Below are 25301 nucleotides of genomic sequence, written 5' to 3'. Positions count from 1 at the left end.
TGTGGTGCAGTGATTTGGAAAGGTTTAGTCGGACTGCGATCAAGAAATCGTAGATAAACAAATAAAAGAGTGGTTAGCGGAGAAAATTATTAAGCCTAGTGTTACAGAATATGCTTCTCCAATTGTGTTAGTTTCCAAGAAAAATGGTAAAAAGCGTTTATGCTGTGATTACCGGAAACTAAATATGAAAGTGGTCCGTGATAATTTGCCAATGCCAAATATGAAATGGGTGATAGATAAGTTGCAACAGGCATCGGTATTTACTACATTAGATTTGATTAATGGAATTTTCCATGTTTCAGTTGAACCAGGTTCAAAAAAATACACTTCGTTTGTTACTCAGAAAGGGCAGTACGAATTTCGATATGTACCTTTTGGAATTTCGAATTCCCCAGCAGTATTTACAAGATTTATAATGTCAGTTATGAGCGAGCTAATCAAGAATAATGAGGCCGTCGTTTACATGGATGATGTTATCATTCCGAGTGTCAATTTTGATGAGGGCCTGAAGAAGCTCAAGAAGGTATTGAGTGTTGCAGAGAAAAGTGGTTTACGTATAAATTGATCGAAGTGTCAGTTGTTGCAAGAAAGAGTAAATTTTTTAGGATATATTATGCATAATGGTACAATAAGTCAAATAAGTAAAGAGAAGACACAAGCTGTATCAAATTTTCCAGTACCACAAAATAGGAAAGCTATTCAGCGATTTTTGGGGCTCACTTCTTACTTTCGAAAATTTGTCGAAGGATATGCGGTAATAGCAAAGCCGCTAACTGATCTACTACGAAAGGATGTAGCATTTAAATTTTAAGAATTAGAGCATATCGCATTTGAGCAATTAAAAGCAGCGTTGTCAAATGGGCCAGGGTTGATATTGTGCAATCCGAAGTTTGAAACTGAGATTCACACAGATGCAATTAAATATGGATATGGGGGGTATTATTACAAAGAGACCCCGAAGATTTTTTGTTCCATCCAGTTCAGTACATTAGCCGGAAGACTAGTGAAGCCGAAGAAAAGTATGACTCTTATGAACTAGAAGTTTTAGCTGTCATGTGTGCTTTGTGGAAGTGGCGTGTGTATGTGCTAGGCATGAAGTTCATTTACAATGACCATGAAAAAGAAAGATGTTCCATTGCGAGTAGCTAGGTGGGCTATGTACTTACAAGATTTCGATTATAAAACTGAACATCGTTCTGGATCAAAAATGCGTCACGTCGATGCACTGAGTCGTGTATCATGTTACATGCTAAGTTATAGTTTATTGCATCGTTTAAAAGAAGTACAACTGAGAGATGAGTGGATTAGGATTATAAGAAGCATTGTGGAAGAAGGAAGTTATGAAGATTTTTACATAGAGAATGGAATATTGTTCAAAGATATAAACCGTAAACTATTAGTTGTTCCATCACAAATGGATGTCGCAATCATTCAGATTGCACATAAGCAGGGACATTTCTCAGCCACAAAAACTCAGGATCTAGTCGAAAGGGATTATTTTATTCAGAAATTGAAAGAGAAAATAGTCAGCGTTGTTGGGAACTGTATAGAGTGCATAATAATGAACGCCAAGAGTGGAAAGAGAGAGGGGTTCTTGTCCCCGATAGATAAAGGCGATAGGCCGTTATGTACCTATCATATTGATCACGTGGGGCCAATGGAGTCGACTAATAAACGTTATAATCATATTTTGGTCGTAGTAGATGCTTTCTCAAAATTCGTATGGCTATACCCAACTCGTAGTACAGGTGTTGATGAAGTTATTTCATGTTTAGAAAGGCAAGCTACTGTGTTCGGAACCCCTTAACGAATAGTGTCAGATAAAGGAACGGCGTATACCTCGAAAATTTTTAAAGATTATTGTCAGAAGCAAAACATTGCGCACTTGCAAATTACTACCGGTGTGCCTCGCGGGAATGGTCAGGTAGAGAGAATGCATAAGATAGTCGTACCGATGCTTTCCAAGATAAGTCACGATTGCCCTGGAGGCTGGTACAAGCAACTTGGGAGAGTTCAGCAAGCGATAAATAACACGGCACCAAGAAGTACTAAAGTGTCTCCTTTTAGAATTCTAACAGGTTTAGGAATGCGTTTGCCTGACGATCTCGAACTGAAGAAATTAATTGATGAAAGCTTGATCGATGAGTTAAATGATGAGAGATCTAAAATACGAGAACGAGCCCAAGAGTATATAAGAAAGCTACAGGAAGAAAATAAACAAACTTATAATCTGGGGAGGAAGGCAGTAACTCAATATAAGATGTACCCAATATGTTTAAATTAATTAATGTATAATTGTAGACATTTATTGTGAAACTCGTCATAGTTTAAAATTAAGATGAAATCGTTAAATTGACTTTTAATTTACTCAATAAATATAAAATCCTACATGTTTATATATATGTATATATATATATATATATATATATATATATATATATATAAATCAACTCAGCTCGTCGCCATGATCAGATATATGCATATATATAAACATGTAGGATTTTATATTTATTGAGTAAATTAAAAGTCAATTTAACGATTTCATCTTAATTTTAAACTATGACGAGTTTCACAATAAATGTCTACAATTATACATTAATTAATTTAAACATATTGGGTACATCTTATATTGAGTTACTGCCTTCCTCCCCAGATTATAAGTTCGTTTATTTTCTTCCTGTAGCTTTCTTATATACTCTTGGGCTCGTTCTCGTATTTTAGGGAATAATGGTTTTGTTAAAATGCCCAAGATATATATATATGGTATATATATATATATATATATATATATATATATATATATATATATATATATATATATATATATATATATATATATATATATATATATATATATATACCACGCTTCCTACTGCCTGTTACATACATTTTAACAAAACCATTATTCCCTTGGTTCAGGGTATAAGAAATACAAACAAGTAAAAACGCTCTGATCGAAACTGTTCGACACGAAATCCCCTTAATCCTTTACACGCATGGGCTGTACTTTTTTCATGAAACTTTTAGATCGTGATTATAACATTGAAATGCGTTTTTACAATTTAATTTACTAAAGCACAAGTCTCTAGTATTTGAAATACAGCTCTTATAAATTTAACAAGTAAGAAGGATCTAGTCGAGACTGCTCGACTAGGAGATACCCTGAACCCTCCCAACCAATATTCTTATCATTCTGCACTTCTTTGTTTGTATTCAACATATGTATATACACAGTAAATTAAGTCTCCAAGTCTAAAAGTGTTCAAATGAGGCTAAAGAAAAGCTAAATCAATTTTTCGATTATTCTCGATAAAAAATTATCGGATGATTTATCGAAAAAAAAAACACACACACACACTCGTACTGCGTATGGTATACACGAGTATGCATGCCGAATTTCAGCTCTCAAGCTTTTGTATCTTCTGAGATTGACGGACGGACCGACGGCAGACGTAAAATATATACTTTATGGGGTATGCGATGATTCCTTCTGCCGGTTACATACTTTTTCACACAAACAATTATACTCTGATTTCCTATTTTCAATGCGTTCAGGGTATAAAAATGAGAGGGTGGAAAGAGGTGTAAATTTTAACAATAATCTATCTTCTATAAAAAATTACATGTTCTGAGTTCGACGTTTTTAAACATACGAACAAAATAGAAATGCAAAAAACTAAATTCTATCAATTACATATAATTTAAATTATAATTTAATGTATTAATTAGCTCTTATATCTTTTAAGATCTGTGCGTTCACTAAAACATTTTAGTCAAATTATCCAACTCAATGGGTTCAGGGTATAATATTATTATTATTATTATTAAGAATATAAAAACTTAGGCCAACGATATACGCTTTTCTCAGTAATACCTAATAGTAAACGTATTTGATCATACCTCACGTTGCAGCTTACGTCTTTCTACTTTAAGCTCAGCCTCAGATTTTTCGGCAGCTTCAGCCGTACTTTTGTAACGTATAACTTGAGTCTCTGAGCGCGCTAGGTTTGCCTGCAGACTGGCGATTTCCTGTTCAGCTTTCTGTAGTTTATATTTATAGTCGGATATGATTTTATTTGATTCTCCTGTATGAAATATGTTATGAGATTTTTTTTTGTTTTTTTGTTTTGTTTTTCAACTTACGCTGAGCATCATAGTCACCATCGTACCCTAAAGATCCACTTAATAGACTTCCTCGAACAGGTCTTCCTTCATTTTTAAAAGCGTCCAGCTGTTCACGGAGCTTTTGCATTTCATTAAGAAGTCGTTGTTTTTCATCAGCAAACTTTTTGATTCGTACGTCTGAAAATATATATTTTGTCGTACATTGCAACTCTTAATGAGCAATACTTACCAAGAGAGCCTTGCACAGTTGCTAATACATTGGCATTTTCCACGGTGACTAGAGCACGCTTCGCATCGCTGCCATCACTATTTTCAATAGCAACAATAACAAGACCGTGTTCTTCTATAAGAGTATCACGCTCACTAAGTTGGCCTTGCACCAGGTTTAATTCTAGGGTTGTACGATCTAAGCTGCGCTTAAGGGCACTACAATCGCGAAGTTTGTTTTTAAATTCACGTTGCAATTGGGCAAGGGATTCTTGCATTGCTTCACTTTTATCTTTAAGTAGTTTAACCTCATAGGTCTGTGATGAACGGTCGTTGTCAAGTTGAGCATTCGTTATCATAGCTTTTCGAAAACGTTCCTCAACTTCCTGAAAAGTAATAAAAATAAGACAATTAAGAAAGTAGTCGTGACTGCTCGACTAGGAGATACCCTGAACCCTCCAAGGTGATATTCTAATCATTCTGCACATCTTTCATACGCACATACATACACATGCATCCACACGCACGCATAAGCCCGTGCTCTGCTATCTTCGCTTGGGCTGCGCTGCAGTGAGGGCAATATTATGAGTCTTTATTTATTGAATAATTTCTTTTAACGTTTAATGTTTAAGTATGTGTATATTCCAAAGAAAAAGTGTCTAGTACTGGATATACAGCTGCGAAAAAAAAAATTGTACCAATTGCATATGCAAAGTTTACGATACATTTATCAAACTATTAATCTACTTTTTGCTACAATTTAAGCAGTAAACAATTGATTATTGCAAAGTATTTACAAAAATATTTATCGTTTTTATATATTTCAAAAAATTCTCAAAGTGGAAATATTTTCCCCATTTAGTATTCATTTGTGGTTATGACGATACATCCAACATTGTGAGCGCATTTATTCCATTCCCTCTGGCATCTCGGAAATCCCTATTACCATGAATGCTCGAAACTAGGAAGGATAGACTACGTTTAATATGCTGTGGATGCTATGGGTGCTAAAGAAGTTAAGGCAGTTAAAAGAGGATATAATTTTTTTTTTCTTCTATTTTCTTAAGTGTGATTTATAAAAAAATTTTCCAGTTTTTGTTTTGATTGTCACATTGCGATTTATAAAATATATTATTTCATTGAATTACTAATTGTATTGAATTAATATGTGTATTACTACGTGTGTTATTGCGTTGTCTGTTATAGAATTACTTCAATTACCAATTACTAGGTGTGTTATCTTTTGTTACCGAACCGGCAAAGAGTTTTTATTATTTTATATAGCTTGGGAAGCCCTCAGGATCCATTTTGGTGTAAGACCTACTTAGGTGAGGGTGGTTCCACAATCATCTGGTCTCTCTCTTGCTTTCGTTTCATTTATTTATTTATTTTACTTTTTACACCCCGAAGATTGAAAATACGAACAGGCAGAAGGCATCATCGCAGACCCCACAAAGTATATATATTCTTGATCAGCACGACGAGCTGAGTCGATATAGCCCTGTTCGTCTGTCCGTCCGTCCGTCTGTCCGTCTGTCCGTATGAACGCCGAGATCTCAGAAGATATAAGAGCTAGAGTGCTGAATTTTGTGTGCATACTCGTGTATACCATACGCAGTACGAGTTTGCTTTATTTTTTCGATAACTTTTTTTATCGAGAGTAATCGAAAAATTGATTTTGTTTTTTGAGCCTCATTGGAATACAATTAGACGGCGAGGCTTCAGATTTACAGTGTATATACTAGAGGCCTGCACGAATACGTCTCAAACGCTAAACGAGACACCCGTGTCTTGGTGGTGCTTAGTTTCACACTGTTTCATTTTGTTCAAATAGTGGAAGCCCAATCATCGTGGACGAACGAAACAAAACGAGCATTGCTCACATACCGAACAGTTCGGCATGCAGATGCTTGTACAGAAAGGAAGCAACGAACGAAAGAAACGATTAAGCATAATTCAAGTATTGTTTTCATTTAAGCTACCAGCTAGTGATGCCACGTAAGACTATTTCAAGCTAGATTTAGCATATTACTATTGAATGCACAAAGACATTTTTATTTAGAAATAAAAATAATAACAAAATTTTATTTACATAAATGTAATTTTATAATCTTAGCCTGGCTAAGATTATAAAATTACATTTATGTAAATAAAATTTTGTTATTATTTTTATATAGTATATTTTTATACCCTGAACCCATTTAAAATGGGAAATCAGGGTATAATGTTTTTGTGTAAAAGTATGTAACAGGCAGAAGGAATCATCGCAGACCCCATAAAGTATATATATTCTTGATCAGCACGACGAGCTGAGTCGATATAGCCCTGTCCGTCTGTCCGTCCGTCCGTCCGTATGAACGCCGAGATCTCAGAAGATATAAGAGCTAGATAAGCATACGCAGTACGAGTTTGCTTTATTTTTTCGATAACTTATCCGATAACTTTTTTATCGAGAATAATCGAAAAATTGATTTTGTTTTTTGAGCCTCATCGGAGTACTATTAGACATAGAGACTTCAGATTTACTGTGTATATATGTATATATGATGAATACAAATATTTTGTAATCAACAGAAACGTATTTCAAGTACTAGAGACTTGTGCTTTAGAATGTACACACATTTTGACCATATGATTACGCTCTGAAAATTTCATTAAGATTGCATGTGTACAAAAAAAGTTATTCATCAAATAAATTCTCATACTATTGCCCACACTGCAGCGCAGCCCAAGCGCAGTCGCTGCTTACTGCGCAGTTAGCAGAGCACAGGCGCGTGAGGGTGGATGCATGTGTATGTATGTGTGCGTGCATAAAAGAAGTGCAGAATGATAAGAATATCAGCTTGGAGGGTTCAGGGTATCTCCTAGTCGAGCAGTCTCGACTAGAGTCTTCTTACTTGTTTTTTTTTTTTTTTTCAAATTGAAGTTTAAAACCATAACTTCATTAATCATGGCGCTGTTTGTGGCAATATTGATTCTCTTTTCGGAAATTAATAACTGGGACTGAGAGAAAGCCCTTTCAGACGAAGCACTGCTGGCGGGAATGCATAAAATTTTACAGCTTACTTTAAAAAGTAGTGTTCTTTATATAAATTCCACCATTCTAAAACGTTAAACCCATCTGAGTAAAAAACTTTGAGAGACATGTATGTATGAAGTTCTGAGTTAATACATTCAGTAAATCGTTACTATAAACTGGCATTTCGTCAATATATACTTCTTGCTCCTCTGTCATTTTGAATATTTTTTGGTCAGAGTCACTTCCTAACCAATAGTTTGCCATTAATTCTTTACACTGTTCAACTATTCGTTCTTTTTCAACTTTGCTCAAACTAACCAATCTGTTTGTGGGGGGAAATAAAAACAAAGCAATTTTGTGATAGTCCGTAATATAAGGATCCACAATATACTTATTATTATACTTAATATTGCAGCATATTACTGAGTAGACTAAAAAACATTGCGCATTTCAACAAAAAAGAAAAAATTTTAGTTTCTAAACATATCAGTTTTTATAATCTAGGTTGCTATTTTAGCATTTATTTTCAATTTTTAGCCAATTCTGGACTGATTTTTGCTCAGCAACGGCGCTCAACGCGCAGTAAAAGTACCGTACGATTTTTTTTGACGTTACTCGCTCTTCGTTTTGCTTCGTTTCGTTTGGCAAGGCTTTTGTTTTACTCTGCTTAAAGCGTAAGAAGTAAAGTAAAACAGAATACTTGGCGACTTCGAGTACCATTCGTTTCGTTTTGCAGCAATGCTTGGTATGCTCGAACACTTGCAAGTATCAGTATATTTGGAAGACGACCACAAGCAAGCATACCCATGCAGGCCTCTAGTATATACATAAGATGAATACAAACATTTTGAAATTTACAGATTTTGGATACCACACCCCCTTCGCCAATTTGTAAAAAACTAGAGACTTGTGCTTTGGAATGTACACACCATATGATTACGCTGTAAAAATTTCATTAAGATCGTATGTCTACAAAAAAAGTTATTCATCAAATAAATTCTCATACTATTGCTCACACTGCAGCGCAGTCGCAGCTTACTGCGCAGTTAGCAGGACGCGGGCGCGTAAGGGTGGATACATACATATATGTATGTGTGCGTGCATAAAAGAAGTGCAGAGTGATAAGAAGATCAGATTGGAGGGTTCAGGGTATCTCCTAGTCGAGCAGCCTCGACCAGAGCTTTCTTACTTGTTCATTTTGCACTAAATATGATTTAAGGAATAAAAAAGCCTTATTGTCAGTAGTATATTATTTTAGTCATCCTTTTCTTTTTATAACTAAATACAATTCATTCATTATTTCTTTTCATAGGTGTCTTCAGTATCATTTTCCTCTCCTTCGCTTTTGGTTGAACTAAGAATCCTTCCAAATTTTTCAGAAGGTTCGAAACTATATGGCTCTAGAAGTGCAATATCTTCTTTAAGCATTTCTTTTTTCTCATTTGGCGAGCTCGTTCTTTCAAATTGAGACTAGAAATAAGTAGATTGAACACGCCACTTATATTTTTTAATCGCCTGCATTTCCTAGCATGAGATTTTCGATCGTTTTTGCAAATTTTATTTTCGTGCTCTCCCAAACTCCCAACTGGAAGTACACATGTGTCCATTATTTGATTATTATTTGCATGCACTTATGCACCAAAACTTTGTGGATAATTGAATGATTAGCATTGGATACCAAAAATATTTTATAGAAAATATAATATAACAAACACAAATTGAATGTTTTCTCACACAAAACTTTAAACTTCCCGGAGTTCACCTTATGTTCGTAAGAGAGCACAACCAATATTATATTTTAAGCTTTGAGTTGTTTTCTACCATTTAAAATTTTTGTTGGTCAACATTTCCAAACTCTCTTCTTGCTGTGTTGCAGTGTAGCCACTTCAAAACAAATGTTGTATCCTTTTTCGTAAATTTTTGTACGAAACTAATGCAGAATGTATCAAGAGAGGCGTCGTGTTATCATACTCTGAAGTAAGCTCATCGTTATAATTTAATTGCTTTCGGCCTGCTCTTTTAAGTATGCACTGACCTTGATACTTGACTCTAATCAGTAATCAGTTGCAATTTGTCAAATTATACTTAATATATCCAATAATTTTGTTTACTTTACAGTCAATTGATTTAAGTTTATCGTCCGATATGTTCTCTTTACTCTATATATATATATATGTATATATATTTATCAATGTATTGCTTTAATATAAGCAGAAATTAATTAGTTATTGCAACACACAAACATTTTCCTATAAATATTCATCGTTTTTATATATTTCAAAGAATTATCAAACAAGTCGAAAAAATGCCGAACACAATAATTTTTGAGTGAAAACCTGTATTTTTGGCAGAGCAGCATATTTTGAAAAGCACTAATTGATGAGATTTGTTGTTTATCTATCTATTTTGATTAGTTAAATAAATTTAAAAATTTTTTAAATCTGCATGGAATGGGTCGTGGAAAGCATTACACCATATATATATATATATATATATATATATATATATATATATATATATATATATATAAATATATATATTTAATAGGGGCGAAGGGAGAGTGGTATCCAAAATCTGTAAAATACAAAAATTTCATGTCCATTAAATATATATTCACAATAAATCTGAAGTCTTCAGTTCCAATAGTATTCAAATTAGGCTGAAAAAAAAAACAAAATTAAACAAACATACGGACAGACGGACAGAGAATATATATGCTTTCTGGGGTCTGCCACGCTTACTTCTGCCTGTTACATACATTTCACAAAACCACTATACCCAACTTTCCCATTTTCAATGGGTTCAGGGTACAACAAAATGTCAGAATGGAGGGAGTATAGTTCCCAACATTAATGCAGCCATATCCAAGCTCGTTATAAATGCACACAAGCCTCAAGTCAGACGATATCGCTGAACAACATGCTGATGGTCAAATGAAGCTGCTAATTTTTTGCCGACTCTGAAAGACACCGGGTCAGCCGCTGATAACCGGGTCAGCCGGGAGCTGACCGGCAAACTGGCTCGCGAAAATGTCACAGAAGTGTGTCCCAATCTGTATAGCTTTCATCGCTTTACAGATGAGATGTATCGGTATGCCGCCAGTGGAGCCGCGGCAGTATACACGATACTCAATATGGGCGCAATCCTACCGGTCAGCTGGGCGTGAGCCAGCATATGAAGCACTGAAGCCGCTAAATATCGCACAAGGGCCGCTGGGCGGCTTCATACGGTGCTTCTCAACGACGTAGCCACCGTCTATGCCTACGGACAGAATAAGTAGCCTCGGCTCTACCAATACCTTAATTATCATATCGGCGTATAATACTCTAATTGCCTGGGGTGCATCACCCATATTTGGCAAAGTGGGCATTGGTAACTTGAGGAGGGAGCTGCCCAAAACAACAAAATAACAAGTAAGAAGGCTCTAGTCGTGACTGCTCGACTAGGAGATACCCTAAACCTCCAAGCTGATATTTTGATTATTTTATACTTCTTTTATGCTTATATACATACATACACATGCATAAAAACGCGCTCTGCTAACTGCGCAGTAAGCAGCGACTGCGCTTGGCTGCGCTGCAGGGTGGGCAATATAATGCGAAATTATTTGTTGAATAACTTCTTTTGTAGACACACAATCTTAATGAAATTTTCAGAGCGTAATTGAAATACGTTTTTTACAAATTTGAGGAAAAGGGAGCGTGGGTATCCAAAATCTGTTGATTACAAAATGTTTGTATTCATCATATGTATATACATATGTGTAAATCTGAAGTATCTACGTCTAATAGTATTCCAATGAGGATAGAAAACAATATCAATTTTTCGATTATTCTCGATAAAAAAGTTATCGGATGACTTATCGAAAAAATAAAGCAAACTCGTACTGCGTATGGTATACACGAGTACGCACACAAAATTTCAGCTCTCTAGCTCTTATATCTTCTGAGATCTCGGCGTTCATACGGACAGACGGACGGACGGACGGACAGACGGAAAGGGCTATATCGACTCAGCTCGTCGTGCTCATCAAGAATATATATACTTTGTGGAGTCTGCGATGATTCCTTCTGCCTGTTACATACTTTTAGACAAAACCATTATACCCTGATTTCCCATTTTCAATGGGTTCAGGGTATAAAAATATGCCTCCACTAACCGTGTGCATATGATTGGAGAATTGGCTTTACGATTATCATGTAATTGTATATAATACATACTTACTTTAAGTTCGTGTTTAATATCACGCAAGCTGCGACTCTCATCCTCTAATGAATCTTCACTACTACGTCGCGAAGTAGTTGCACGCGTTAAGTTCACAATACCGCTGTATGCATGGCGTACAGAATGTGTTGAGAGTGAGTCGGTAATGACGTTTCCACTCGTACATTGCATATCAAATGCACGATCAGCATTGTGCTCTAATTCTTTTTGTTGCCGCTCTAATTCACGCATACGTATATCCCGAGCTTCAGCACGAGCCAGACGTCGAGCTGCTAGACGAGCTTCAGCCTGCGTTAAAGAATATATAATTAAATAATTAGTTGGTGAACTTCGAATAAACTTGAATAAGGCCAGATTTTTTTTTTTTCAATTTAAGCTTAAATTTATTAGTTTAAAAAAAAATAGCACATGGTGTGCAAACGTAAATGACGCAGCCGGTAAGAACAGTATAGGGATCATGTCGCTTACTCTCTTGGGCTTGCATATCATTTCATATACATATATATACATACATATACATACACTGCGCGTCATCAGGTTATTAGGAAATTTTTTGTGAAGCTCAAAGTATTCAAAATCTTTAATTACATATATTGCTAGAATTGGTAAAATAAATATTTTTATCTATGTTTGAAAAATCAAAGATTGAGGCATACTTTGATTCTGGACTATGCTACCATAAAACTGCTGAAAAGACAGGAAAAAACAGAAACAGAATATTGGCTTGAGCTTGCCTCGGGATTATTGTCTCCGGATTTAGTAGTTCGTAAATTTTGTATTGTTTGAATCGTAAGGTGACTGTCAAATAGGCCTTTATGACTCAATCAAAATTTTTTCTTAGCAATAATGAGAACAGCTTGAGTATAATATGACATGTGTATTTCATATATTGCAAAGCATTTAATAAACCGGTGGAATATTTGTATAAAATAATTTATATTATATATAATTATATTTTTTTTATGGATATATGGTTAGCTATAATAATATATAAATGTACTTATGAACATACATACATATTGGATGTATGTTCATACATAGTACATCTGTGTCAAGTAGTTATGACAGTCCGTAAGACTGACCAAATAAATACTCTGCTTTAAAATTGCTACAGGCATAAAGAGCTTCGCACACAGGCATACAAATGCTCATAGTAAATGTAGCAAGGGAGTGTGTGTGTGTGCATGCTCATCGCGAGAAAATTTTCATTATAAGCAACAACGCTTTCATACCCTCCTCAGAAACAATCATGAAAACGATAACATTTTGTATGAGCGTTGCAAACGCTTTTAAGATTTAGGTACCCTTTACTTAAAAGGAAAGAACTGGGATCGTCGCGAACAATTTTCAATTCCTTTACGCTGTTGCTATTTGAGAGACCATAGAGAGAGAGAGAGAGCATAAAGAGAGGGAGAGAGTGAGTAAGGGAAAAAGAACGCATAGCCGCACTTCATTTGGGACCCTGTGTGCATTTCGTGGCAGTGGTCGCAGCGCACAGATTTTGTCGTGCCTCATTTTCACTGCTTGAGCCTCAAAATACCGAGCCGAGCAAATACGAAGTTGTCCGGTCGCTTCAGCGCATTTTTTCGGTGTTGAAAAAGAAGGTATAGAAACATTTGTGTCACGTTGGCATTGCACTTTGTCTTGTGTCGCTGCTACGCATACAAGGAAGGGTTTCTGATCATTGATAAATAAATACTACAGATCTGCATGAATGTATTTATATCCAGCGTCATAGTACTGTAGTAAAGTGTTCTCAAAAATACTGCACTCATTTTGTACTGAACAGTATATTCAAGTCTCCAGAAAAATGTTTTTGTACATTTTTTTGTACTCACTTATGCGGGGTATCCACAGACGAATTTGTTACACAAACATGTTCGCCGAGCTTGCCTACTAAGTAAGTGAAAATTTTCACGAACATGTTCGCGAACATCATTTTAATACAAATTTTTGGACTGTGAGCATGCCAGCGGATAAAAACGAAATCGAAGAATGTTTATTTAAAAGAAAACACCTGACTTTGCGTTTTGCACCGCCTGTATAAAGCGCAGACAATTTTCATTTATTTGACGACATCAATTGTAACGTTTTCTTCGACAACTTTATTTTTTAGTCATAATTTGTCTTATGATTTGTTGTGCAACTTTTTATTTTGATAGAAATTTTCAGTTCATTTTGGCCTATGTTGACTGTTGGAAATATTTCTAGATATACTGTTCGTTCGAATCCATTGTCCAATATGTTCGCAAGAACACCCGTAAGATAGAAACATTTCTATTTTTATGCGAACACATTCGGCTAACAAAATGTTCGTACGAACACTCCTATCCACACTCGAATATTTGACGAACCCAACAAGTCGTGTAATAAATTCGTCTGTGGATAGCCATCTTTAGAGAAACTGACAATAATCCTTCCAAATGAGTACAATATCTGCTCCTTTTTCACTTCTTGTGCACATCATACATCATTTTGGGTGCAGGCAGCTGTACAGATAAATTTAATATTTTGCACAACTTGGACATGGCATTGCTTTTTTTTTTTTTTCCACCTACAAATAAATTACCCCAATTTACTGAAGTGAAGAAGGCAGAGGCTCTAGAAGGACTTAAATCATATATGATAGAGACTCACTTTAAATTGATTGATAGAGACTCAAATTTAAATTGATAACATTGTTGCACCTACCCAAGAAACATATTCTATCCGATTATGTGCATCCTGTCCAGAGTTCTAATATTCTAGCTATTATAGGCAACGAAATTCGATCATATGCAAATGATAAAATACCATATAGTGTAGAATTCGATGTTCTGAATCGGTGGATAAACAACAAATAAACATTTCCCAAACTTTTTGAGGCTGCTGGCAAATTATTAGCCGTTCCAGCGAGCAGTGTAGCATCCGAAGGCTGTAAGATTGCAACCACAAATAATATGGTGTGTAAGATAATATATAAAATATATATTAAAATTTTATATGATGAGTAATTTTTTGAAACAAATTTATAATAATGAAAAGTATATGGGCTATCAGACACAAGCAATTATCGCAGATTTCATTAAGTATATATGCATATTCTTTATCAGGTCGAAGAACTGAGTTGATATAGCCCTGTCCATCCGTCCGTGCGTCCGTATGATCGATCATATGCGTCGCTCTCAGAAGTTAGAAAGCTGAAATTTGGCATGTATACTCGTGTATACCATACGCAGTACAAGTTTATCATATTTTCTCAAGAGCTCATCCGATTTAATTTTTATTGAGAACAATCCTATGAATAACATATAATGAGTAAAAATATTTTGTAATTTAGAGATTTTTTGATACCACGCCCTCTACGCTCCCAATTTGTAAAATACGTAATTCAAGTTCTAGAGACTTGAGTTTCGGAATATACACACTGTTCGGCGTAGCAGCTAATAATTGCTAAGTCTCCCTTAAATTAGTCTTTGTCTTGTATCATTCTCATTCGCTGTTGGTGCACTCATAAACATAACAAAGCATAACACACATACATATGCAAATTTCGGCTGCTCTGTTAATTGCATACTCCTCCTTACTTTCATTCTTTTAAACTCTGTACAAAAATAGTCTTCATCCGAGCAAGACCCATAAATAACTTTGTCTATACCGCTACCGCAGACTCGGCATTAAAATAATATATAATAAGCTAAATTAAATCGTATTAGCTTTTTTTTGTGCTTCGTAAATGATTGGAGCCCGAGTTGCCGAAAAAGCTCGGCAGCTTCAAACATTTCGGTGACCCCGACGTGATTAATACACTCTGTGGTGCTCGTATAGTGCGTTATAAGTTGTTACACCATCTCGTCGTCGCTCAACAGTGAAATATATAAGTATTTGTGCAAGATAGTGAATTCAAATTAACAATTTATAGTGACACAATATTGTAAAACATTTAATATTTAGTTCGAACTGCATATAGCAAAGTATGCAATTGTGCGTGCATTATCTTGAGTTTTTTGCATCGTCTTTTAATTGCTGTTTCGTTCGTCGCGGTTTGCGCCTTCTCAGCTGCATCTGCATAGAAAGCGCGCAGACCTAAAAGGCTGTATCAATCGTAGAACACACACACACACACATACATAAATCAAAGCTCAGATAATCTGCATGCAGTGGCTTTGCATTGTGATAATAAATCAAGTTTTAAGCTTTGTCAAAATTTGCTGATTCAAGGTTTCATGGTAAATCGAAAAAAGCGCGGGAAATCGTGCTCTACTTTCAACGGTTGTAAATCTTTGGGTGTTTGAATTAGTTGACAATATTTTTTATGGCAAATATTCAGTTATGTCAAATGAGATGAGTGAAAATTTTTTTTGTAGTTCTGCGATTTTTTCGTCAAATTGTGCAAAGTGTGCATTTGTAGATAAAAACTAACATTCATATGTGTGTTTCGTTAAATATATCTTTTGATACCTCAGAGGTATTTGAAATGTATAAATTAGAAGTTGTGTGTTAATCTTTGTTAAATAAAATAATAAAAATACTTGCTCATTTTTGCTCCTTCACAAAATAATCGACATGTTGCAGTTACACATGAGGTCTGAAATTCCATGCTGCTAGAAGCGCGGAGCAGCAACAAGCGACAACAAAGCGCTATAAAAGATTATAGCGTTAAGAAAAAAGTAAAGATAACTTATCGGACGACAATTAACAATAAAGTAAAAAAAAAGTTGGATTTATTAAGTATCATTTGACAAATCAAGGTCAGTGCATTCGACCGATCATCTAAAAGAGCAAGTCGCAAGCAATTAAATTATAAAGATGTTAGTTCTCGATTAAAAAAAAATTGGCTTCTGAGCTTGCTTCAGAGTATGATAATACGACACCTCTCTGCATTAGTTTCGTCTAAAAAATTAACGGAAAAAGATAAAACATTTGTTTTGAAGTGGTAGCTGTAATGACGGTATCGTAGCAAGAAGAGCTTTTGGAAATATTGAGTTGTTTTTTAGTTTTTTGACCAAGAAATCTTAAAATTCGTTTATATAATAATTGCTATCTCTTGCGAGCATAAGGTGCACTCCGGGAAATTTAAAGCTCTGTGTGAGAAAACATTAAATTTGTGTTTGTTATATTATATTTTATATATAATATTTTTGCTCAAATAATGGACACATGTGTACTTCCAGTTGGAAAAAAAGAAACACCTACAGAAGATATTGCACTTCTAGAGCCATATAGTTTCGAACCTTCTGAAAAATTTGGAAGGATTCCTAGTTCAACCAAAAGCAAAGAAGAAGAATATGATACTGAAGACACCTATGAAAAGAAATATGGAATTGTATTGAGTTGGAATAAGAAATTAAAACTAAAATAAAATTCACGGTTAGCCCATAAAAGCTTATCTGGGACTAGTATTTTTGCTGCAATAACCGGATGGACATTAAAAGCGAAAGGGGTGGGGGCGTAGCTCTAAAAAATCCGAAATTATAAAAAAATCGTAATAGTATGCATACATTTATTTCATCTCTTCAGGGACAATTAATGCCTAAAATTCGGGCTTTTTACCCACAGTGCAATTGGCGCAGATACATCCGCCATAGCACGTGATCTTGGGTGGTCGATGCGGATCTACATTCCAAATTTCAGCTTTCTAGCTCTTCAACTAATATGATTTCTGGTTTATCGGAAAAGGCATTTTCTGATTTGCCACGCGCCTAGTGGAAAAGTTTTAACATTTTATAAATCGGAGATATACTCGAGTATGTGTTCCAAATTTCAAGTCTCTAGCTTTAATATTGCCGACGGACAAGAGGACAATGCGCAAAACCAAACCAATGAGTAATTTCGCTTTCGTGAATGAGATAAAAACAAAAATTGAAGTCATCAATACTATAACCCCTTGGACAGAACACTTAACTTTACAACAAAACTGAGAAAATTTTGCTCACAATCTACCCACTCAGTATCGCAGACAAATATCCTATACCAAAAATTAATGAAGTGGTGATCCCGTTAGGAAATAATAAGATCTTTCCAGTCTTTGACCTAACAAGTTTATTTCACCAGATTTCATTGATGGTGTAGGATATCGAAAAAAAAAAGTTTTTCCCATTAAAAACGGAAAATATGAATTTACTCGGCTCCCATTTCGATTGAAAAAGTTCCTTCGATAATTCAACGTGCTATTGACGACATCTTGCATGAACACATAGAGAAAACTTGTTACATCTACATAATTGTCTTTACAAAGACAATGAATCCCATGTAGGAAATCTCGATACAATTTTCAGAACCCTCCAAAACGCCAACAATGTCAGTTGGATAAATACTATGCTACTGATAAAAACGAAATGTTAGCTATAGTTTGCGCTCTGAAAGCGTCCACATCAACGCTTTTAAAAATCAACTATTCATCTAGAAATCACAGAGCATAGATTACAAGCTCAGTCACCCATTCCCAACATTCCATTCGAGATTTAAACATCTCAATCCATCCGTCATCAATGGTATCTTAACTACAGATGACAATGAGACACTTTCAAAAATCATTAAAAAAAACCGAAATTATATAAAATACACATAAGTCTACATTTAAAATTTTGAAGCTCTAGCTCTAAACGTGTAGAAGATATAATTAAATAGCTAGCTTTCGATAAGGTTTTTAATCGATAATAGAATATCGGGAGTTGTCATCGCTTTTTAGTGATAAACTCAATATGCGCGTGATATACACGGAACTAGGAAAACATTTCAAGTCTCTAGCTCTAATATCTTCTGAGATAGTCGCGTTCATACATACGGATGGACGGATAGACAGACGGACAGGCCCAAATCGATTCAGCTCGTCGCCCTGATCAAAAATGTACATATATACTTTGTAGGTTATCGTTTTTTAGTGATAAACTCGATATGCGCGCGATATATACGGACATTTTAAAAAAAAGTTGAAGTCTCTAGCTCTTATATCTTCTGAGATCGACGCGTTCATACATACGGACAGACGGACAGACGGACAGCCAGACAGACGGAGAGGGCCAAATCGACTCAGCTTGTCGCCCTGATCAAGAATATATATACTTTGTGGGGTCTGCCACGCCTCCTTCTGCCTGTTACATACATTTCAACAAAACCATTATACCCTGATTTCCCATTTTCAATGGATTCAGGGTATAAAAATAGCACAAGTGCTTGCAAAAGTTCTCAAGCCATATAAAACATACGCTATTTTAGCAACAGATGATATTTTTTAAGTAATCGAAGAGACCCTAGTAGAATACTTCTTACCCACTAAATTATATAAAATAATAAGATGTACAAACATGTTAGAAGACATAACAGAAGTTAGCAGACTAGAAACAGAAATTAAAGAATATCATAAAAATAGCAATCACAGAGGAATTGACGAAACAGTGGCCCATCTAAGAAGAAAATTTTACTCACCACAATTTAGAACAGTAGCAACAAAAATAATTAACAATTGCGATATATGTCAAACGTTAAAATATGACCGCCAACCACAGAAGTTAAAATACCAAGAAACTGAAACACCCTTTGCACCCATGCAGATCCTCCATATTGATCTATACACTATAAATGCAAAAACAATTCTAACAATTATTGACAAATTTTCTAAATCCGCCTCAGGCTATACTATCCCTACTAGAGACAGCCTTAATATTGTCAAAATTAATCATTAAAAATTTCATAGTACTTTTTGGAATTCCACAAAAAGTAATTTGCGATCAAGGACCAGAGTTTTCAGGAAAAATTTTTAAAGACTTTTGTACACAATATTCTATCGAACTCCATTGTACATCATTTCAACAGTCCTCAAGTAATTCCCCAGTCGAAAGATTACATTCTACACTAACAGAAATATATCGTATAATCACAAATAAAAAGAAAGAACTAGAACAACAATGCGACCACGATGAGATCCTAACCGAAACCTTCATCACGTATAATAACGTAATTTCAAGGTAGAACTCATCTATCTCAAAGACATAACTTTTGACAATCAACATGACAACCTACAAAAACTTAACGCTTTTCAAGCAAACCTTTATACCAAGTTAGCGGAAGAAATGAAAGGCAAAATGCAACTTAGAATACAAAAAGCAAATCAAGATAGACAAGAACCTCCGACCGTAACCTCAGGAGATACAATTTACAGAAAAGAAAATAGACGAAATAAATTAACCGCTAGATTTTCTAAACATAAGATATTAGCAGATCAGGGCATAACCCTTCTAACATCAAAGACTCAAAAAGTACATAAGTCTAAAGTTCAGAAAAATATAAAGAGAATATAACAATTCAAATTACATTACTGATTACATTACATTTGCGCACAAGAATTTAACGTGCTACAATTTTCGGAAGATAATAAAATCACCCTAATAAACTTAGGAAATGCGAAACTCATTACAACTCATAAATCATCATCATCAAATCAATTTGCAAGACTCATTAAATAACATTAAGAAATTCGAAACATCTCTAGATGAACTCACCGAATCACACCTTTCAAACGAAATTGTTAATTCTATTAGAACCAAACTAAACCAAGTAAAATCAAAAATTTTTTCTCTAATATCTAAAAATAGAAGCAAGAGAGGTCTAATAAATGGTCTTGGCAGTGTTATAAAAGGAGTCACAGGCAACATGGATGCCGACGATGAAAAACGAATAAATACAAAATTTAATGAATTGTCAAAGAACGAAAATAGCAATATAATAAAACATTAACAAACAAATTATTGTCAACAAAGAAATAGAAACTAGATTTAAGAATATATCCGATCATATCAATAAAGAACAAGACATAATTAATAATTTCATAAGAAACTATAGAAATAACATATTCAAAATAATAAATGATGAACATAATTATATACTCCAGTTTACAGAAAGAATTAACGTAAATATATATATTCTATATAATCATATTAATAATATTGTAGAAAGTGCAGTTAACGAAATTAAACATAATACCTAAATTTATTTTGAACGAAAAAGAGATGGAAATAATTTATAATATTATGAACGAACAACAAATGGAAATCAACACAGACGAACATATATATTGATTGTTAAATCTAGAAACCGAAATTAAGAACACAATTGTAAACTTTAGGATTAAGATACCAATTTTCGAAAAACATAATTACACACTATTACATATTATTCCACTAGCCGTAAATAATTCTAAGTTATTAATTGTACAAAATTTCGCTATCCTAAGCCAAGCCGGCAAACCAAAATATTTTAACGACAAATGTACAAAGATACACAAATTATTCATCTGCGAAGATCCTCCAATGACAAGCAACTTACCGGACCAACAATGCTTAGAAGGCATACTACACAATCAAACCTCTACATGCAACGTCAGGGATATGGGCAACACGGAGGTCATCCAAGAAGTAGAACCAAATCATATACTAATACTCAACACGAGAAACACCACTATAACCCCATCATGCGAGAAGTCAAGAAGTATCACGGGATCAGCCATGGTCACATTTACGAATTGCTCTGTTACCAAGCTGGCTTAGGGTAGAGTTATAAGATCATTATTCTGTACAGTTCAGGTCAGTCCAGATTTGTAAATGACAGAGAACAGTTTATTTCGTAAATAAATGAAGAACCTTTAAAATCCAACAACCCTGTTTGTTTAAACAAAGTACTAATCATCAAATTGTCGGAGGATACACCATTCGCGAAGGAAACACCCTTTCTCCTCCTCATCACCAGCAGCAACTGGTAACTCGCGCAGTCTCGACTAGAGCTTTCTTACTTGTTCTGAGCACAATTCCGTCTGCCCTGGGTGATAATAGACGAGGCCATCTTTATGCGGGATTTAACTCGAGCCAGATATGTGTTATATATACATATGTTTGCAACAAGCATTCATACACACACACACATACATGCTTGGAAACTTATAAGCACCTTCGCGACCACAATCATGATGGAGCTTCGTAGAGTCGAGCGAAGACGAGCTGTCCCAAGCTGAGGGTGCAAGGTGCTTGCGAAGCAATGCTTCACGGCCACCTAAACACACACATTTTCTGTAAATAAACTTCTTAATAAACAAATATTAAAAAAAAAAAAAAAAAAAAAAAAACAGGGATCTGTAATTGACATTACTTTTGTCACTTCATCCCTCTTTTGGGAAGCAACATGGGGCCATTGCGATAGCTATACGGACAGCGATCATACGGCACTTCTGTTCACAATAGGCGAGGCACCTGCCAGGGCGCCTTGTGGAGGGAATCGTATCGGCTGGATATTTTTGATCCCGCGATCTTTTCAGAGGTCATTCAGTCTCTGAGCACAATTGGTAATGCTGAGGCCAGAGCATGCCAAATGGTAGCCCAAATACAGAGTGCCTGCAATAGCAGTATGCTACGCCGCAAGCAGTTCACGCGACAACACGAGCCTATGTATTGGTGGAATGTACAAATAGGTGACATTCGACGCAAATGCATCCAGGCGAGAAGAATCTACCAACAGGCTCGCGGTAGGTCTAAATTTTTCGAGAAACAATTAGCTTACCAGCAGAAGAGTTGAAGAAGGCCATTCGGACAAGTAAGAGAGAATGCTTTTTAGAGTTGTGTGACTCAGCCGAATACGACCCTTGGGACAGGGCATATAAGATAGTAATTAAAAGACTGTACTCAGGTAGACAGGTGCAGCCTACGGACCGCTTGGACTTTAAATCAATTGTGGAAACGCCCTTTCCAGAACGATTAAGCTCCATTCATGCCCCTGTGTCCGATGCTGCTGATCAGAGCTCAACGAGCACTCAAATTGGTTTAGTTACAGACGAGGAAATATTAGTAACTCTCAGAGGTCTTAGAACTAACACAGCTCCAGGGCCGGACGGTCCCCCAATCGTGTGCTAAAGCTAGCCCTCGCCTTGCACCCCAGTACGTTTACCGAATTATACAATGAATGTTTAATTCAGGAGACGTTCCCTGCAAAATGGAAAACGCAGGGCCTGTCTGTCTTATAGACCAATCTGCCTCTTAGACACCATGGGAAGGTGTTTGAGAAACTGGTTTGCTCTAGGCTGGAGACTTGTATTGGTAGCGCCAGAGGCCTATCACCTAATCAATTTGGTTTCCGGAAGGCCCGTTCAACAACTGATGCTCTAGAAAAAGTTATTGGCCTGGCAACTTCCGCCGTCCATCCATCCATCCACCAGATGGAGACACGGAACGAAGCAATACTACATCATCGCGACCCTGGATGTAAAGAATGCCTTCAACACAGCTAGTTGGGATATGATACTGGATGCGCTATCACAATCTTGGTTTATGATAGACACAAGATTAACCTTCCGCGAACACTTAGAATATGTGCATAAAAAGGCAGCTGATTCTTGCAGAGCTCTCTCAAGAATTATGCTTAACACGCGGGGACCAAAACAGCAACGGCGTATCCTTCTAATGAGCGTCATAAGGTCCGTCATCCTCTACGCTGCGTCAATATGGGCAAGGGCGATTGCAACGCCGAACTACAGCCATGGCATTGGCGCGATCTACAGACTGAGCGCGATCAGAGTCTGCTGCGCATTCAGAACAGTCTCTGACAATGCGACGCTCGTCATAGCCGGCATGGTGCCTCTGGAGGACTTTATCGCCGAGGCCGTGGAACGGAGTGCACACGAGCCTATACGACGCAATGATATAAGAGCGAATAGTATTGCACGATGGCAAAGAAGGTGGAACAGCTCAACTAAAGGGCAGTGGACACATGCTCTTATCCCTGAGCTTGAGCCATGGATGACCCGCAAACTAGGCGAAGTTAATTTTTATCTTTCGCAGATTCTATCGGGACATGGATGCTTTCGGAGCTATTTGAAGCGCTTTGGCCACGATGAAACCGACGAATGCTCTTGGTGCGGACAAGGTCTGGTGGAAGACGTCAATCACGTCTTATTTGAATGTGGACGCTTCCTAGAGGAGAGGCGTTGTCTGGAAGAAGCATTGGGCCGCTCCATTAAAGTGGACAACATGGTCAACGTGATGTTGGAATCGGAGGCAGCTTGGAAACTTATAAGCACCTTCGCGACCACAATCAAGTATCGTGCGCTATCCTTAGCTTAAACACACTCATATTTTTTTTTTTGTAAATAAAGTTGTTAATAAACGAATAAAAGAAAAAAAATAATAAAAATAAAAACACACACACGCGCACACACACAGTTTGTTTAAAAACATTTCCTATTTTTATGCCCTGAGCCCATTGAAAATGGGAAATCAGGGTATAATGGTTTTGTTAAAAGTATGTAACAGGCAGAAGGAGGCGTGGTAGATCCCAAAAGGTATATATATTCTTGATCAGGGCGACAAGCTGAATCGATTTGGCTCTGTCCGTCGGTTTGTCTGTCCGACCGTATGTATGAACGCGTCGATCTCAGAAGATATCAATTTTTTTCTTAGGTCTGTGCATATCACGCGCATATCGAGTTTATAACTAAAAATCGATAACAACTATCGATATTTTATTATCAATTAGAATCCTTATCCTAGTTATTTAATCATATCTCCTACACGTTTAGAGCTAGAGCTTCCAAATTTTAGATGTAGACTCATGTGTATTTTCGTTTATAATTTACTTCCCACCCCTATGTCCACCACCTTGCCATCACCTTTGTAAATGGCATATTTCAAGTACTAGAGACTTGTGCTTTGGTATGTACATACATTTAAACATTATGATTAAGTTCTGAAAGTTTCATGAGGATCGTACGTCTAGAAATTAACTTATTCAACAAATAAATTCTCAAAATATTGCCCACACTGCAGCGCAGCCCAAGCGCATTCGCTGCTTACTGCGCAGTTAGCAAAACGCGTCCTTATACGGGCGTGTGTATGCATGTGTGCAGACTGACTAGAATATCAGAATGGAGGGTCCAGGTATCTCCTAGTCTCGACTGGAGTCTTCTTTCTTATTATGTATGTATTTGCTCTCAATCACATATAAATGCTAATAATCAGAAGTATTTAGTATCCCGTTGCTTTTTTTATTAAAATTTTGACTGTGACCAAAATTTGACCACTCGCAAAGACTGCAATTTTAATACTTGGAATGGTTCTCTTTTTGCGCATATCTTTTACTCTGTCATGTCATTACCTTGAAGATCGCTTCGATAATTTTTGCTTATAGCGTCGCATCGCTTATCGCGGACACTCAGACATCAACCATAGGCTTTTATAATAAAAACGCACTGTAGGAACAGTTATATTACATACCTCTTTTGTTATTTGATCGAGAGCGTTATCCTCGGCATTAACGCATATATTGTTTCGCCGCCGTCCGGTTGCGCTAGTACTGTCCATCGCATACGAAATTGTTTATAACTTTGAAATAGTTATCCAGTTTAACTCACATCAGACACAAAACCAAGCTTAACTGCGTAAATGGAATTTAAGTATCGAAAAGCCAAATCGACAAATATATTCGCCCATTACCTAAATATAACCATAAATCTGAAAAACAAAAATTATATATATATATATATAATTGAATATGTGTTACGAGTCGAATAAATGGCGTGACAATAGCAACGCTAATATAAACAAGAAAGAAAGCTCTAGTCGAGACAGCTCGACTACCAGATCCCCTGAACCCTACAAGCAACTGATATTTCAATAATAATTAGCAAACACACACGCACACACACACACACACACACACACGCATACAAACAAACAAACGCATATACACACACTCACATATACAGGCG

The 25301-nt window shown here is 36.0% G+C and overlaps 1 protein-coding gene across 1 annotated transcript in view; it reads right to left on the bottom strand.

Annotated features, from left to right (window-relative positions):
• LOC108658259 (leucine-rich repeat flightless-interacting protein 2) overlaps positions 1 to 25044 on the bottom strand; it is a 34960-nt gene extending 9916 nt beyond the window's left edge. Inside the window, exons 1-6 of the mRNA XM_089264667.1 lie at positions 25027 to 25044; positions 24808 to 24967; positions 11576 to 11863; positions 4355 to 4718; positions 4144 to 4302; positions 3901 to 4085 (exon numbers count right to left, since the gene is read on the bottom strand). Coding sequence (XP_089120793.1) covers positions 3901 to 4085; positions 4144 to 4302; positions 4355 to 4718; positions 11576 to 11863; positions 24808 to 24894 — 1083 coding nt within the window. The 5' untranslated portion in view covers positions 24895 to 24967; positions 25027 to 25044. The remainder of the gene's footprint in view (positions 1 to 3900; positions 4086 to 4143; positions 4303 to 4354; positions 4719 to 11575; positions 11864 to 24807; positions 24968 to 25026) is intronic.
• Between the last annotated feature and the right edge of the window lie 257 nt (positions 25045 to 25301).

The sequence above is a fragment of the Drosophila navojoa genome, chromosome X, assembly GCF_054131105.1.
Source record: "Drosophila navojoa isolate 15081-1374.11 chromosome X, UAZ_NAV_1.0, whole genome shotgun sequence".
NCBI classification, from domain to species: domain Eukaryota; kingdom Metazoa; phylum Arthropoda; class Insecta; order Diptera; family Drosophilidae; genus Drosophila; species Drosophila navojoa.
Note: the sequence above shows the minus strand (reverse complement) of the source record. Positions and strands in the feature narration are given on the sequence as shown.